The following is an 18,484-nucleotide window of genomic DNA, read 5'->3' as shown; positions in this document are numbered from 1 at the left end:
CCATATACAGTTAGAGTGTGTTACTGACACCATATACAGTTAGAGTGTGTATAACTGACACCATATACAGATAGTGTATTACTGACACCATTATACAGATAGTGTATTACTGACACCATATACAGTTAGTGTGTGTTACTGACACCATATACAGTTAGAGTGTGTGTTACTGACACTGTATACAGTTAGAGTGTGTATAACTGACACCATATACAGATAGTGTATTACTGACACCATATACAGTTAGTGTGTGTTACTGACACCATATACAGTTAGAGTGTGTATTACTGACACCATGTCCAGTTAGAGTGTGTATAACTGACACCATATACAGATAGTGTATTACTGACACCATATACAGTTAGTGTGTGTTACTGACACCATATGCAGTTAGAGTGTGTATTACTGACACCATGTCCAGTTAGAGTGTGTATAACTGACACCATATACAGTTAGTGTGTGTTACTGACACCATATGCAGTTAGAGTGTGTATTACTGACATCATGTACAGTTAGAGTGTGTATTACTGACACCATGTACAGTTAGAGTGTGTATTACTGACACCATGTACAGTTAGAGTGTGTATAACTGACACCATATACAGATAGTGTATTACTGACACCATATACAGATAGTGTATTACTGACACCATATACAGTTAGAGTGTGTTACTGACACCATATACAGTTAGAGTGTGTATAACTGACACCATATACAGATAGTGTATTACTGACACCATTATACAGATAGTGTATTACTGACACCATATACAGTTAGTGTGTGTTACTGACACCATATACAGTTAGAGTGTGTGTTACTGACACTGTATACAGTTAGAGTGTGTATAACTGACACCATATACAGATAGTGTATTACTGACACCATATACAGTTAGTGTGTGTTACTGACACCATATACAGTTAGAGTGTGTATTACTGACACCATGTCCAGTTAGAGTGTGTATAACTGACACCATATACAGATAGTGTATTACTGACACCATATACAGTTAGTGTGTGTTACTGACACCATATGCAGTTAGAGTGTGTATTACTGACACCATGTCCAGTTAGAGTGTGTATAACTGACACCATATACAGTTAGTGTGTGTTACTGACACCATATGCAGTTAGAGTGTGTATTACTGACATCATGTACAGTTAGAGTGTGTATTACTGACACCATGTACAGTTAGAGTGTGTATTACTGACACCATGTACAGTTAGAGTGTGTATAACTGACACCATATACAGATAGTGTATTACTGACACCATTATACAGATAGTGTATTACTGACACCATATACAGTTAGTGTGTGTTACTGACACCATATACAGTTAGAGTGTGTGTTACTGACACTGTATACAGTTAGAGTGTGTATAACTGACACCATATACAGATAGTGTATTACTGACACCATATACAGTTAGTGTGTGTTACTGACACCATATACAGTTAGAGTGTGTATAACTGACACCATATACAGTTAGAGTGTGTGTTACTGACATTGTATACAGTTAGAGTGTGTGTTACTGACACTGTATACAGTTAGAGTGTCTGTTACTGACACTGTATACAGTTAGAGTGTGTGTTACTGACACTGTATACAGTTAGAGTGCGTACTACTGACACCATATACAGTTAGAGTGTGTGTTACTGAGCAGTACCTTGTATACAAACTCCTCCATCTTCTCTATTGCATGATGAGCCTGGAGAGGCAGGGTTAGGACTCGCACATCCTCTTCCTCCTCCTCCTCATTTTGTGTTGCAGTGTCTGTCTGGAGTTCCATGCCCTACAAAATAACAGCAGCGTCAGTCAGTGAGCAATCTAGGATCAGTGACATCCTGCGAATGAATCCACCCGTGTGTTTCAGAGTCAAGCATAGTTAGTGTGTTACTGACACTGTACAGATAGAATGTGTGTCTGTCCAACATCTATCCAATAGCGATCATAACATGATCGAGTTCAAGGTAGTGTTTGAAAGGGAAAAAAGTGAATCAGCTGCTAAGATTCTAGACTTGGGCAAGGCCGACTTCAAAGGGATGAGACAGAGACTGTCCACAGTAAACTGGGCAAATCTGTTAATGGGTAAAACGACTGATGATCAGTGGGAAATGTTTAAAGAAACATTTAACGTGATACAGAATCGGTTTATACCCCTGAGGGGCAAGAACTCTACTTGCCAAAAAAAACAGCCATGGACAACTAAAGAGGTAAGGGACAGTATAAGACATAAGGAAAGGGCATACAAAAAGGCAAAAAATGGCACAGATCCTGGCGAATGGGAAAGATACAAAGATCAACAAAGGGTCACAAAACAGATAGTAAGAGCTACAAAAAGAGAGTATGAAAAGAAACTTGCAAGGGATATCAAAACCAATACGAAGAACTTTTATAGTTATATTAGGAAAAAGAGGGTGGTCAGGAGCAGTGTTGGCCCCTTAAAAACTGAAAGTGGGGATATTGTCATTGACAATGGGGAAATGGCGGACATGTTGAACAATTACTTTGTTTCAGTATTTACAGTAGAAAAAGAGGATAGCATGCCGGAAATCCCAAGAAAACTAATATTGAATCGGGGACAGGGACTCAATAAAATTAACATCAGTAAAGCAACAGTAATGAAGAAAATAATAGCACTAAAGAGTGACAAATCCCCAGGACCAGATGGTTTCCATCCCAGGGTTTTTAAAGGAAGTAGGTGAGCACATTGCAGATGCCCTAACTATAATCTTTCAAAGTTCTCTAGATTCAGGAACCGTCCCTCTAGATTGGAAAATTGCACATGTCACTCTGCTTTTTAAGAAAGGAGAGAGGGAAACCAAGGAATTATAGACCAGTTAGCCTAACATCTGTTGTGGGGAAAATGCTGGAGTCTATAATTAAGGATAGGGTGACTGAACACCTCGAGAATTTTCAGTTAATCAGAGAGAGCCAGCATGGATTTGTGAAAGGTAGGTCGTGCCTGACAAACCTGATTGAATTTTTTGAAGAGGTGACTAAAGTAGTGGACAGAGGAATGTCAATGGATGTTATTTATATGGACTTCCAGAAAGCATTTGATAAAGTCCCACATAAGAGACTGTTAGCTAAGATAGATGCCCATGGAATCGAGGGAAAAGTACGGACTTGGTTAGGAAGTTGACTGAGCGAAAAGCGACAGAGAGTAGGGATAATGGGAAGGTACTCACATTGGCAGGATGTGACTAGTGGAGTCCCGCAGGGATCTGTCTTGGGGCCTCAAGTATTCACAATATTTATTAACGACTTAGATGAAGGCATAGAAAGTCTCATATCTAAGTTTGCCAATGACACAAAGATTGGTGGCATTGTAAGCAGTGTAGATGAAAACATAAATTTACAAAGCGATATTGATAGATTAGGTGAATGGGCAAAACTGTGGCAAATGGAATTCAATGTAGACAAATGTGAGGTCATCCAGTTTGGATCAAAAAAGGATAGAACAGGGTACTTTCTAAATGGTAAAAAGTTAAAAACAGAAGATGTCCAAAGGGACTTAGGGGTTCAGGTACATAGATCATTGAAGTGTCATGAACAGGTGCAGAAAATAATCAATAAGGCTAATGGAATGCTGGCCTTTATATCTAGAGGACTAGAGTACAAGGGGGCAGAAGTTATGCTGCAGCTACACAAAACCCTGGTTAGACCGCACCTGGAGTACTGTGAGCAGTTCTGGGCACCGCACCTTCGGAAGGACATATTGGCTTTGGAGGGAGCGCAGCGTAGGTTTACTAGAATGATACCCGGACTTCAAGGGTTAAGTTACGAGGAGAGATTACACAAATTGGGGTTTTATTCTCTGGAGTTTAGAAGGTTAAGGGGTGATCTGATCGAAGTTTATAAGATATTAAGGGGAACAGATAGGGTGGATAGAGAGAGACTATTTCCGCTGGTTGGGGATTCTAGGAGTAGGGGGCACAGTCTAAAAATTAGAGCCAGACCTTTCAGGAGCGACATTAGAAAACATTTCTACACACAAAGGGTGGTAGAAGTTTGGAATTCTCTTCCGCAAACGGCAATTGATACTAGCTCAATTGCTAAATTTAAATCGGAGATAGATAGCTTTTTGGCAACCAAAGGTATTAAGGGATATGGGCCAAAGGCAGGTATATGGAGTTAGATCACAGATCAGCCATGATCTTATCAAATGGCGGAGCAGGCACGAGGGGCTAAATGGCCTACTCCTGTTCCTATGTTCCTATTGGTTTCTGTTCCTTGCCTGTTCTGCTGTCCTTGCCTGCAGGCACAGTCCCTCGCTGGGGACTGTCCCACTTGTGTCACAGCCCTCTAGGGGCCACTCCTCACACGAACCATGGTGGGGAGTGGGGAGGAAATCGCAGCTGCTCCTGGCCTCATCTGACATCCACACTGTCCAACAGGAATTTCTGGATAGTGATGAGGAGCAGGATTCCTGGCTGATTTTTCCTCTCCCTATGCCGTGGGTGTTGAAAGTCAATTGCTGCCCCAGCTCAGATTGGCTAACACGGAAATCGATCCTGGCAGCCTTGTTCCTACGGACTCAGTTCCATACGAGGCAACAGATTTAAAACTGAGCCATGAGCATAACAGAAAACATTTCCATTACAGTTTAAGAACAGCAGTATATCCACAAAAGCCAATTGCCATTTTCAATATATCTCAACTTCACGCCAGCTTGGCTGGTAGCATTCTCAGCCTCTGAGTCAGACAGTCACGGGATCAAGCCCCTCTCCAACACTTAGTATAGGCTGACACTTCAGTGCAGTACAGAGGGAGTGCTACATTGTTGGAGGTGCTGTCTTTCAGATCAAAGTCTTGTCTGCCCACTTAAATAGATGTGAAGATCCCAGGGCACTTTTTCAAAGAGCTCCTGGAGTCCTGGCCAACATTCAACCACCAGAGCAGATTAACTGGTCATTTAGCTCATTTACTGTTTGTGGGATCTTGCTGTGTACAATTGGTTGCGTATTTGCTTACGGAAGAACAGTAACTGCATTTCAAAAGTACTTCACTGGCTGTAATTCATTTGCCTGAGGACATGAAAGGCACTATCTAAATTCAGGTTCTTCTGTTCTTTTCCAAGTGGGGTTCAAGTCCCAGTCCAGAACTTGAGCAAACAATATAAGCTGACATTTCAGTGCCGGTCTGAGAGGGTGCAGTGTTCGTTGATGGAGGTGGCATCCTTTGAATGAGATGTCCAGGTGAATTTCAAAGCTCCCACGGCACTATTCGAAGAAGACGAGCTGGGAGTTCTCCCAGTGTCCTGGCCAACATTCCTCCCTCAACCAACACTGTCAATCATTCATTTCATCGTTGTTTGTGGGCTCTTTAGTGTGTGAAAAATGGCTGCTTGTTGTTCACCTACAGGCCAACAGTGACTGCACTTCAGAAAGGTCTCACCTCATTTTGCAGTGATGAAAGAAAGAAAGGAAGGAAGGAAGGAAAGAAAGACTTGCATTTATATATCAGTTTTCACAACCTCAGGATGTCTCAAAGCGCTTTACAGCCAATGAAGTACTTTTGAAGTGAAGTCACTGCTGCAATGTAGGAAGCTGTGAGTATGACTGTCAGTTAGCAGGGTAGGGGGGAACGAGGGGAGATAGAGGAGGAGGTACCACAGACACTGATCCTAAATCTACTTGATACCTGTGAGGATAAGAAGACTGTGGGGAGGATGGCCGCAATGCTGACCCAGGCACCATGGAGCAGAGGGCTGTCCAAAGCGGGGGAGGAGCAGAATAGAGATGTAGGAGTTATAGAGGATTCAATAATTAGGGGGATTGTTAGCATTCTCTGCAGCCACGATCGACAGTGTTGCCTACCTGGTGCCAGGTTAAGGGATATCTCGATGCAGCTGGAAAGCAATGGGGAAGATCCAGTTGTTGTGGTCCATGTCGGGACCAATGACATAGGGAAGAAAAGGGAGGAGGTCCTACTGAGGGAGTATCAGGAGTTAGGAGCCAAATTAAAAAGCAGGAACCCAAGGGTGTTAATCTCAGAATTATTACCCGAGCCATGTGCTAATTGACACAGGGATAAACAAATCAGAAAGGTGAACACGAGGCTAAAAGAGTGGTGTGGGAAGGAGGGGTTCCATTTCATGGGACACTGGCATCAGTACTGGGACGGGCTCCACTGGAACCAGGCTGGGACCAGAAAGGATAAATAGGGTGGTAAAGAGGACTTTAAACAAATAAATTTGGGGGGAGGTCTCAGTCAGAAACAATAGTAAAAATGAGAGTTTAAAGATTTAAAAAAGGGATAAGAGCAGAGTTCAGGTCACAAACAGTGACATAGATACTCCAGATGAAGGGAATACTAAAATAACTTAAGTAGTTACAGCAGGAGTGACAACATAAGAACATAAGAAATGGGAGCAGGAGTAGGCCATACGGCCCCTCGAGCCTGCTCCGCCATTCAATCAGATCATGGCTGATCTTCAACCTCAACTCCACTTTTCCGCCTGATCCCCATATCCCTTGATTCCCCTCGAGTCCAAAAATCTATCTATCTCAGTCTTGAATATATTCAACAACTCAGCATCCTCAGCCCTCTGGGGTAGAGAATTCCAACGATTCACAACCCTCTGAGTGAAGAAATTCCTCCTCATCTCAGTCTTAAGTGGATGACCCTTGTCCTGAGACTATGTCCTCTAGTTCTCTAGCCAGTGGAAACAGCCTCTCAGCATTTACCCTGTCAAGCCCCCTCAGAATCTTCTATGTTTCAATGAGATCCCCTCTCATTCTTCTAAACTCCAGACAGTATAGGCCCATTCTACTCGACCTCTCATCCCAGGAATTAATCAAGTGAACCTTCATTGCACTGCCTCTAAAGCAAGTATATCCTTCCTTAGATAAGGAGACCAAAACTGTTCGCAGTACTCCAGGTGAGGTCTCACCAAAGCCCTGTACAATTGTAGCAAGACTTCCTTACTCTTGTACTCCAACTCCCTTGCAATAAAGGCCAACATGCCATTTGCTTTCCTAATTGGTTGCTTTACCTGCATGCTAACTTTTTGTGTTTCTTGTACCAGGACACCCAAGTCTCTCTGAACATCAACATTTAATAGTTTCTCACCATTTAAAAAATATTCTGTATTTCTATTCTTCCTACCAAAGTGAATAACCTCACATTATACTCTATCTTCTTGCCCACTCACTTAATCTGTCTATATCCCTTTGCAGACACTTTGTGTCCTCCTCACAGCTTACTTTCCCACCTAGCTTTGTATCATCTGCAAACCTGGATACACTACACTCGGTCAGGATGAGGCAGAGACCGACGACAGCAAACTGGTCAAAACTATTATCAGATAAAACTACAGCTGAACAGTGGGAGGTGTTCAAAAAAGAATTTAGCTTAATACAGGACCATTATATACCCCTAAGGGGCAAGAGCTCTACTTATCAAATAAAACAGCCATGGTCGACAAAAGAGGTGAAAGACAACATAAAACTAAAGGGAAGAGCATATGAAAGTGGAAAGAATAATGTAGATCCAGGGGATTGGGAGAGATATAAAGGACAACAAAGGAAGACAAAAAGGATAGTAAGAGTTGCAAAAAGGGAATATAAAAAGAAACTTGCGAGGGATATCAAGATTAACACAAAATGTTTTTACAATTATATTAGAACAAAAAGGGTAGTTAAGGGTAATGTGGGCCCTTTAAAAACAGATGTGGGTAATACTGCAAACAAAAATAACGAAATGGCAGACTTGTTGAATTATTACTTTGTGTCAGTCTTCACAGTAGAGGAAGAGGAGAATATAACTGACATTCCAGGGAAACTAATAATGAATCAAGGACTGGAACTCACTAAAGTTAATGTAAGTAAGAAAATAGTATTAGAAAAAATAATGGCACTAAAGACCCACAAATCCCCAGGACCTGATTGGTTCCACCCCAGGGTTTTAAAGGAAGTAGGTGAGGAAATTGCAGATATTTTAGCCACAATCTTCCAAAGCTCTCGATTCAGGAATTGTCCCTTTAGATTGGAAAATTGCAAATGTAACTCCATTATTTAAGAAAGGTGAGACCTGTTAGTCTAACATCTGTTGTGGGGAAGTTATTAGAATCTATAACTAAGGACAGAGTGTGAGCACTTAGAAAAATTTGAGCTGATTAGAGAGAGCCAATATGGATTTGTAAAGGGTAGGTCGTGTCTAACGAACCTAACTGAATTTTTTGAGGAAGTAACTAAAGTAGTAGGCAGGGGAATGTCTATGAATGTAGTTTATATGGACTTCCAGAAGGCATTCGATAAGGTTCCACATAAGAGACTGTTGGCTAAAATTAAAGCTCATGGAATTGAAGGCAAATTATTGACCTGGTTAGTAGATTGGTTAGGTGGTAGAAGACAGAAAGTAGGGATAATGGGTATGTGCTCGAATTGAAAGGAAGTGACTAGTGGTGTCCCTCAAGGGACCGTGTTGGGGCCTCAACTATTCACTATATTTATTAATGATTTAGTTAACACAATATAGAGCTATTTTATCCAAGTTTGCCGATGACACAAAGATTGGTGGCATAGTAAGTAGTGTAGACGGGAGCATAAAATTACAGGGACATTGATAGATTAAGTGAGTGGGCAAAACTGTGGAAGATGGATTTCAACACAGGTAAGTGTGGGGTCATCCATTTTGGACCAAAAAAGGATAGATCCGAGTATTTTTTAAATGGTGAAAAGCTAGGAACAGTGGAAGTCCAAAGAGATTATGGGGTCGATGTACACAGATCACTAAAATGTAGGAGTCTGGTACAAAAAAAATCAAAAAGGCTAATGGAATGTTTGCCTTTATAACTAGAGGGCTAGGATATAAAGGGGAGGATGTTTTGCTACAGCTGGTTAGACCACATCAGGAGTACTATGTACAGTTAGAAAGGATATATTGGCCTTGGAAGGAGTGCAGCACAGGTTCACCATAATGTTACCCGGGCTCCAAGGGTTAAATAGTTAGGAGAGATTACATAAACTAGGTTTGTAGTCCCTGGAATATAGAAGGTTAAGGGGTGATTTGATTGAGATTTTTAGGATTTTGAAAGTAATTGATAGGGTAGAGAGAAAGAAACTTTTTCCGCTGGTGAGGGAATCTAGGACAAAGAGACATAACCTTAAAATCAGAGCCCGGCCATTCAGGAGAGAAGTTAGGAAACACTTTTCCAAGCAAAGGGTGGTAGAATTGTGGAACTCTCACCCACAGAAAGCAGTAGATGCGAGCTCAATTAATAATTTTAAATCTGAGATCAATAGATTTTTGCTAGCCAAGGGTATTAGGGGATATGGAGACGAGGCAGGTAAATGGAGTTAGGATACAGATCAGTCATGATCTCATTGCATGGCAGAACAGGCTCGAGGGCCTGAATGGCCTACTCCTGTTCCTATGAAATGCGGCAGCCAATTTGCGCACAGCAAGGTCTCACAAACAGCAATGTGATAATGACTAGATAATCTGTTTTAGTGATGTCGGTTGAGGGATAAATATTAGCCAGGACATTGATGAGAACTCCCCTGCTGTTCTTTGAAATAGTGCCATGGGATCTTTTATATCAACTTGAGAGGGCAGTCGGGGCCTCGGTTTAACATCTCAGCCGAAAGGCTTCAGCACCGACAGTGCAGCACTCCCTCAGCACTGGAGTGTCAGCCTGGATTATGTGCTCAAGTCTCTGGAGTGGGCCAATGATGAGCAGACAGTAGCAGGATGCAGGAAAACCTCAGAAAGCAAGGCTAGCTAGAATGAGGAGAGTGAACTGATGAGTCAACTGATGAGGGTGGGTGACTCGACATGGGGTGGGAAGGGAGGTCCACAGTAAATGTTTCACGGTACTCCCGAGGTGTAGATGTCACAGGGTCAGTGGCAAAGGCAAGTATAACCCTGGCAGCCAATGGAGACCCACTACTCCCTTATGGTTTCTCTTCGAATGGCCAAACTGGTGCCAGTTCTACCGCCTCTTGCATTAGCCCTTCCAAATGCACCGAGCCCGTTCAATCTCACCACACGTGTTGTGACATAACAGTGCATCCTGACACACCGAGTGCCTGCTCCTGGCTCAGCACCTGTCCCCAGCCCAGCCCCCAATCTTTCTGAATTCATACACTTTCTTCTTTCCTCCGCAACCCCCATCTCTCCTGTAAGCCCTCTGGAGGAGTTTGATTCAGGAACGAGAGGTGCAGGGACTTGATAAATGGGAGAGCGACATTTCGGGATCTCTCTCCCATAAAGTGGAGTAAATGTAGAAATGCTTACTGAGACTGTCACCATATCTAAAAACATTTTAATGCGACACCACCGCCCAGTTACTCCCCACACTGGGTATCCTCCTACCATACACAGACCATCCTGTAAATGCTTTTAGTTTCTAATCAAACAGCAATGAGTTCAAGAGTGCAGTCTAATGTTAGCCTCGAGATGATAATTATAAGTTAACTCAATTTCATGTTTGCAGTTTCAGGCGACATCCAAACACCAAGATTACAGCCTTGAAATCCTCCATCTTCCCCAGCCCCTTAGGCCTCAAGTACTTACAGATGCAGAATTTCCACCAGCCTGGGGCTCAGTCTTTTCTTCCAGTAGTTCGGTTAGTTCGACATCCTTTCTCTGGCCGGTGCTGTTGGAGGCCCCACATGCTTCACTCGGCGATCTCTGGACAGACATGGGCGCCTTACACTGAGCCTTCTGCTTGGCAGCCTCGGGAAGGCTAGAACAAGACATCAAACTGATGTAAATAAGAACATAAGGACAAGACGAGGCTTCGTCACATCTACTCTTCCTGCAGACCACGTACAATCTATCCTACATGGATTCTACCACACCCATCTAATATCCATCCATCCCCACTACTTAAACCGTGGCATCTTAATCCTCCACATACAGCAGCTCATTAAGGTCAGGGATTTATGTGCTGAGGACTTAGCCATTTCAGCCACTCAGTGTCATCGTCAAGCATTTGCGACAGGATTAGCCCACTCAGCTGCAGAGTAAACCTCCCTTCACCATACCTCAGCTACAACCTCCGAAGATTCCCATAGTGTTACATTTCTAATCATTCTCATCCTCGTTTTCAAATTCCTCCATGGCCTCACCTCTCCCTATCTCTGTAACTTCCTAAAGCCCTACAACACTCCGAGGACTCTGGTCTCTTGTGCATCCCTCACTCCCTTCGCACCACTATTGGCGGCCGTGCCTTCAGCTGTCTAGGCCCTAAGCTCTGGAATTCCCTCCCTAAACCTCTCTCTCCTCCTTTAAGACACTCCTTAAAACCTACCTCTTTGACCAAGCTTTTGATCAACTGTCCTAATGTTTCCTTCTTTGGCTCGGTGTCAATTTTTGTCTGAAAACGCTCCTGTGAAGCGCCTTAGATTGTTTTACTACATTAAAGGCTCTATATAAATTCAAGTTGTTGTTGTAAAAATGTCAATTTGGTGTCAGATCAGATGCCCTCTCTACCACAGATCCCCCGGTCTCTCTCGCTCTCCTCCACTGATCCATAGTTCTCTCTCTTTCCCTACTGATCCCCAATACTCTCTCTCTGCCATAAATCACCAGGTCCCTCTCTCCCATCAATCCCCTCATCACTTTCCCCTATTTATCCATTGATGTCTTCCATTTATGCCCAATCTCTCTCTTGCTTATTCTTGATTTCTCTCATTTATCCCGATTTATCCCTGATCTCTCTCTCCTATCAATCCCCTGATCTCTCTCTCCTATCAATCCCCTGATCTCTCTCTCCCATCAATCCCCTGATCTCTCTCTCCCATCAATCCCCTGATCTCTCTCCCATCAATCCCCTGATCTCTCTCTCCCATCAATCCCCTGATCTCTCTCTCCCATCAATCCCCTGATCTCTCTCTCCCATCAATCCCCTGATCTCTCTCTCCCATCAATCCCCTGATCTCTCTCTCCCATCAATCCCCTGATCTCTCTCTCCCATCAATCCCCTGATCTCCCTCTCCCATCAATCCCCTGATCTCTCTCCCTCCATCGATCCACAATCTCTCTCTCCCATCAAACCACTGATCTCTCTCTATCAATCCCCAGATCTCGCTCCCATTGATACCCTGATCTCTCTCCCATCGATCCCCTAATCTCTCTCCCTCCAATCAATCCCATGATCTCTCTCCCTCCAATCGATCCCATGATCTCTCTCCCACTCGATCTCTCTCACATCGATCCCCATATCTCTCGTTCCAATTGATTCCCTGATCTCTCTCCCATCAATCTCTTGATCTCTTCTCTCCCCGATCTCTCTCCTATCGATCCCATTGATCCCCTAATCCCTCTCTCCAAGCGATCCCCTGATCTCTCTCCCATGGAGCCGCTGATCTTTCTCGCACATGGCTCCCATGATCTCTCTCCCATTGATCCAGTTTTCTCCGTCGATCCCCTGATCTCTCTCTCCCTTCCATTGATCTCCTGATCTCTCTCTCCGCTGATCTATCTCCCATCGATCCCCGATCTCTCTCTCCGATTGATCCCGATATCTCACCCATAGATCTCCTGATCTCCCTCGATCAATCCCGCTATCTCTCCCTCCATCGATCCCCTGATCTCTCTCCCTCCATCGATTCCCTGATCCTCTCACTCTGATCCTCTCTCTGATCCACTCTCATTCTTTCTCTCTGATCCTCTCTCTCCCTGCTCCCTCTCTCCGTCTCTCTCTGCTCCTCTCTCTCTCTCTCTCTGATCCTCTCCCTCTGATCTGCTCTCTCTCCGATCCTCTCTCTCTCCGATCCTCGCTCTCTCTCTTTCTGATTCTCTCTCTGATCCTCTATCTCTCTCTGATCCTCTCTTTTTGTCTCTCTCTGAATCTCTCTCTCTCTGATCCATTCTTTATCCCTCTCTCTCTCTCTCTGGTCTTCTCTCTCTCTCTCTCTCTCTGGTCTTCTCTCTCTCTCTCTCTCTCTGGTCTTCTCTCTCTCTCTCTCTCTCTGGTCTTCTCTCTCTCTCTCTCTGGTCTTCTCTCTCTCTCTCTCTCTGGTCTCTCTCTCTGGTCTTCTCTCTCTCTCTCTCTCTGGTCTCTCTCTCTGGTCTTCTCTCTCTCTCTCTCTGGTCTTCTCTCTCTCTCTCTCTCTGGTCTTCTCTCTCTCTCTCTCTGGTCTTCTCTCTCTCTCTCTCTGGTCTTCTCTCTCTCTCTCTCTGGTCTTCTCTCTCTCTCTCTCTGGTCTTCTCTCTCTCTCTCTCTGGTCTTCTCTCTCTCTCTCTCTCTGGTCTTCTCTCTCTCTCTCTCTCTGGTCTTCTCTCTCTCTCTCTCTCTGGTCTTCTCTCTCTCTCTCTCTCTGGTCTTCTCTCTCTCTCTCTCTCTGGTCTTCTCTCTCTCTCTCTCTCTGGTCTTCTCTCTCTCTCTGGTCTTCTCTCTCTCTCTGCTCTGGTCTTCTCTCTCTCTGGTCTTCTCTCTCTCTCTCTCTGGTCTTCTCTCTCTCTCTCTCTGGTCTTCTCTCTCTCTCTCTCTGGTCTTCTCTCTCTCTCTCTCTGGTCTTCTCTCTCTCTCTCTCTGGTCTTCTCTCTCTCTCTCTCTGGTCTTCTCTCTCTCTCTCTCTGGTCTTCTCTCTCTCTCTCTCTGGTCTTCTCTCTCTCTCTCTCTGGTCTTCTCTCTCTCTCTCTCTGGTCTTCTCTCTCTCTCTCTCTGGTCTTCTCTCTCTCTCTCTCTGGTCTTCTCTCTCTCTCTCTGGTCTTCTCTCTCTCTCTCTCTCTCTGGTCTTCTCTCTCTCTCTCTGGTCTTCTCTCTCTCTCTCTCTCTCTGGTCTTCTCTCTCTCTCTCTCTGGTCTCCTCTCTCTGGTCTTCTCTCTCTCTGGTCTTCTCTCTCTCTCTGGTCTTCTCTCTCTCTGGTCTTCTCTCTCTCTGGTCTTCTCTCTCTCTGGTCTTCTCTCTCTCTGGTCTTCTCTCTCTCTGGTCTTCTCTCTCTCTGGTCTTCTCTCTCTCTCTGGTCTTCTCTCTCTCTCTGGTCTTCTCTCTCTCTCTGGTCTTCTCTCTCTCTCTGGTCTTCTCTCTCTCTCTGGTCTTCTCTCTTTCTCCCTCTCTGGTCTTCTCTCTTTCTCCCTCTCTGGTCTTCTCTCTCGCTCTCTGGTCTTCTCTCTCGCTCTCTGGTCTTCTCTCTCGCTCTCTGGTCTTCTCTCTCGCTCTCTGGTCTTCTCTCTCGCTCTCTGGTCTTCTCTCTCGCTCTCTGGTCTTCTCTCTCGCTCTCTGGTCTTCTCTCTCGCTCTCTGGTCTTCTCTCTCTCTCTCTCTGATCCTCTCTCTCTCTTTCTGATTCTCTCCTTCTGATCCTGTCTCTCTCTCTCTCTGATCCTCTCTCTCTCCTCCTCTGATCCTCCCTCTCTCTGATCCTCTCTCTCTCTCTGATCCCCTCTCCCTCTCTGATCCCCTCTCCCTCTCTGATCCCCTCTCCCTCTCTGATCCCCTCTCCCTCTCTGATCCCCTCTCCCTCTCTCTGTCTCTGATCCTCTCTCTCTCTCTCTGATGCTCTCTATTTCTCTATCTCTCTCTGAACCCCTCTCGCACTCTCTCTGATCCCCTCACTCTCTCTCTGATCCTCTCTCTCTCATCCTCGTTCCCTCTGTCTGATCCTCTCTCCCTCGGACCCTCTCTTTCTCTCTCTCTGATCCCCACTCCCTCTCTCTCTGATCCTCCCTCGCTCTCTGATCCTCTCTCCAGTCCTGTCTCTCTCGCTCTCTCTGACGCTAGCTCTCTCTGATCCTCTATCACTCTCTCTCTGATCCTATCACTCCCACTCTCTGAACCTCTCTCTCTCTCTCTCCCCTCCCCGATCCTCTCTTTCTCACACTCTATGATCCTCTCTGTCTCTGATCCTCTATCACTCTCTCTCTCTCTCTCTCCAATCATCTCTCTTTCTCTCTCTCTCCGATCCTCGCTCTCTGTCAGATCCTCTCTCTCTCTGGTCTTCTCTCTCTCTCTCTGATCCTCTCTCCCTCACTCTGATCCTCCCTCTCTCGGACACTCTCTCTTTCTCTGATCCTCTCTCTCACTCTCTCTGATCCTATCTCTCTGATCCCCTCACTCTCTCTCCCTGATCCTCTCTCTCCCTATTCCCGTCTCTTTCTCCCTCTCTCTCTGATCCTCCCTATTTATCTTGCGCTCTCTGAACCCCTCTCTCTCTGACTCTCTCTCTTTGATCCTCTCTCTGTCTCTGATCCTATTTCTCTCACGCTCTCTGAATCCCTCTCTCTCACTCTCTCTCAGATTCCCCCCTCTCACTCTCTGATCCCCTCACTCTCTCTCTCTGCCTGATCGTCTCCCTCTGATCCTCTCTCTCCCTCTCTCTGATCCTCTCTCCCTTTTTTTAAAATTTGTTCATGGGATGTGGGCGTCGCTGGCGAGGCCGGCATTTATTGCCCATCCCTAATTGCCCTTGAGAAGGTGGTGGTGAGCCGCCTTCTTGAACTGCTGCAGTCCGTGTGGTGATAGTTCTCCCACAGTGCTGTTAGGAAGGGAGTTCCAGGATTTTGACCCAGCGACGATGAAGGAACGACGATATATTTCCAAGTTGGGATGGTGTGTGACTTGGAGGGGAACGTGCAGGTGGTGTTGTTCCCATGTGCCTGCTGCACTTGTCCTTCTAGGTGGTAGAGGTCACGGGTTTGGGAGGTTCTGTCGAAGAAGCCTTGGCGAGTTGCTGCAGTGTGTCCTGTGGATGGTACACACTGCAGCCACTGTGCGCCGGTGGTGAAGGGAGTGAATGTTTAGGGTGGTGGATGGGGGGCCAATCAAGTGGGCTGCTTTGTCCTGGATGATGTCGAGCTTCTTGAGTGTTGTTGGAGCTGCACTCATCCAGGCAAGTGGAGAGTATTCCATCACACTCTTGCTGTATGCGGGCTCGGACTGCTTCATTATTTGAGGGGTTGCAAATGGAACTGAACACTGTGCAATCATCAGCGAACATCCCCATTTCTGACCTTATGATGGAGGGAAGGTCATTGTTGAAGCAGCTGAAGATGGTTGGGCCGAGGACACTGCCCTGAGGAACTCCTGCAGCAATGCCCTGGGGCTGAGAAGATTGGCCTCCAACAACCACTACCATCTTCCTTTGTGCTAGTTACGACTCCAGCCACTGGAGAGTTTTCCCCGATTCCCATCGACTTCAATTTTACGAGGGCTCCTTGGTGCCACATTCGGTCAAATGCTGCCTTGATGTCAAGGTCAGTCACTCTCACCTCTCCTCTGGAATTCTGATCGTCTCTCCGATCCTCTCTCTCTGATCCGCTCTTTTTCCCTCTCTCTCTCTGATCCTCTCTCCCACTCTCTCTGAAACTCTCTCTCTTCCTCTCTCTCTGATCCTCTCTCTGAACCTCTCTCTCTTCCTCTGATTCTCTCTCTTCCTCTCTCTCTGATTCTCTCTCTCTGATCCTCTCTCTCTGATCCTCTCTCTCTGATCCTCTCTCTCTGATCCTCTCTCTCTGATCCTCTCTCTCTCTCATTCTCTCTCTCTCTCTGATTCTCTCTCCCTCACTCTCTCTCTCCTCTCTCTCTGATTCTCTCTTCCTCTCGCTCCAATTCTCTCTCTCTCTCTCTCTGATTCTCTCTCTCTCTCTCTGATTCTCTCTCTCTCTCTCTCTGATCCTCTCTCTCTCTCTCTCTGATTCTCTCTCTCTGATCCTCTCCCTTCCTCTCTCTCTCTCTGATCCTCTCTCTCTCTCTCTCTCTCTCTGATTCCCTCTCTCTCTCTCTGATTCTCTCTCTCTCTCTCTGATTCTCTCTCTCTCTCTCTCTGGTCTTCTCTCTCTCTCTCTCTCTGGTCTTCTCTCTCTCTCTCTCTGGTCTTCTCTCTCTCTCTCTCTGGTCTTCTCTCTCTCTCTCTCTGGTCTTCTCTCTCTCTGGTCTTCTCTCTCTCTCTCTCTGGTCTCTCTCTCTGGTCTTCTCTCTCTCTGGTCTTCTCTCTCTCTGGTCTTCTCTCTCTCTGGTCTTCTCTCTCTCTGGTCTTCTCTCTCTCTGGTCTTCTCTCTCTCTGGTCTTCTCTCTCTCTGGTCTTCTCTCTCTCTGGTCTTCTCTCTCTCTCTGGTCTTCTCTCTCTCTCTGGTCTTCTCTCTCTCTCTGGTCTTCTCTCTCTCTCTGGTCTTCTCTCTCTCTCTGGTCTTCTCTCTCTCTCTGGTCTTCTCTCTCTCTCTGGTCTTCTCTCTCTCTCTGGTCTTCTCTCTCTCTCTGGTCTTCTCTCTTTATCCCTCTCTGGTCTTCTCTCTCGCTCTCTGGTCTTCTCTCTCTCTCTCTGATCCTCTCTCTCTCTTTCTGATTCTCTCCTTCTGATCCTGTCTCTCTCTCTCTCTGATCCTCTCTCTCTCCTCCTCTGATCCTCCCTCTCTCTGATCCTCTCTCTCTCTCTGATCCCCTCTCTCTCTCTGATCCCCTCTCCCTCTCTGATCCCCTCTCCCTCTCTGATCCCCTCTCCCTCTCTCTGTCTCTGATCCTCTCTCTCTCTCTCTCTGATGCTCTCTATTTCTCTATCTCTCTCTGAACCCCTCTCGCACTCTCTCTGATCCCCTCACTCTCTCTCTGATCCTCTCTCTCTGATCTTCTCTCTCTCATCCTCGTTCCCTCTGTCTGATCCTCTCTCCCTCGGACCCTCTCTTTCTCTCTCTCTGATCCCCACTCCCTCTCTCTCTGATCCTCCCTCGCTCTCTGATCCTCTCTCCAGTCCTGTCTCTCTCGCTCTCTCTGACGCTAGCTCTCTCTGATCCTATCACTCCCACTCTCTGAACCTCTCTCTCTCTCTCTCCCTCCCAGATCCTCTCTTTCTCACACTCTATGATCCTCTCTGTCTCTGATCCTCTATCACTCTCTCTCTCTCTCCAATCATCTCTCTTTCTCTCTCTCTCTCCGATCCTCGCTCTCTGTCAGATCCTCTCTCTCTGGTCTTCTCTCTCTCTCTCTGATCCTCTCTCCCTCACTCTGATCCTCCCTCTCTCGGACACTCTCTCTTTCTCTGATCCTCTCTCTCACTCTCTCTGATCCTATCTCTCTGATCCCCTCACTCTCTCTCCCTGATCCTCTCTCTCCCTATTCCCGTCTCTTTCTCCCTCTCTCTCTGATCCTCCCTATTTATCTTGCGCTCTCTGAACCCCTCTCTCTCTGACTCTCTCTCTTTGATCCTCTCTCTGTCTCTGATCCTATTTCTCTCACGCTCTCTGAACCCCTCTCTCTCACTCTCTCTCAGATTCCCCCCTCTCACTCTCTGATCCCCTCACTCTCTCTCTCTGCCTGATCGTCTCCCTCTGATCCTCTCTCTCCCTCTCTCTGATCCTCTCTCCCTTTTTTTAAAATTTGTTCATGGGATGTGGGCGTCGCTGGCGAGGCCAGCATTTATTGCCCATCCCTAATTGCCCTTGAGAAGGTGGTGGTGAGCCGCCTTCTTGAACTGCTGCAGTCCGTGTGGTGATGGTTCTCCCACAGTGCTGTTAGGAAGGGAGTTCCAGGATTTTGACCCAGCGACGATGAAGGAACGACGATATATTTCCAAGTCGGGATGGTGTGTGACA

The 18,484-nt window shown here is 45.9% G+C and overlaps 1 protein-coding gene across 1 annotated transcript in view; it reads right to left on the bottom strand.

Annotated features, from left to right (window-relative positions):
- Positions 1-18,484, bottom strand: part of LOC137344356 (adiponectin receptor protein 1-like) — a 33,683-nt gene that overhangs the window by 14,762 nt on the left and 437 nt on the right. The window contains exons 2-3 of the mRNA XM_068007241.1: positions 10,527-10,698; positions 1,669-1,794 (exon numbers count right to left, since the gene is read on the bottom strand). Of these exons, the coding sequence (XP_067863342.1) occupies positions 1,669-1,794; positions 10,527-10,698 (298 nt within the window). The remainder of the gene's footprint in view (positions 1-1,668; positions 1,795-10,526; positions 10,699-18,484) is intronic.

Source organism: Heptranchias perlo, chromosome 27 (genome assembly GCF_035084215.1).
Source record: "Heptranchias perlo isolate sHepPer1 chromosome 27, sHepPer1.hap1, whole genome shotgun sequence".
Lineage (NCBI taxonomy): Eukaryota > Metazoa > Chordata > Chondrichthyes > Hexanchiformes > Hexanchidae > Heptranchias > Heptranchias perlo.
Note: the sequence above shows the minus strand (reverse complement) of the source record. Positions and strands in the feature narration are given on the sequence as shown.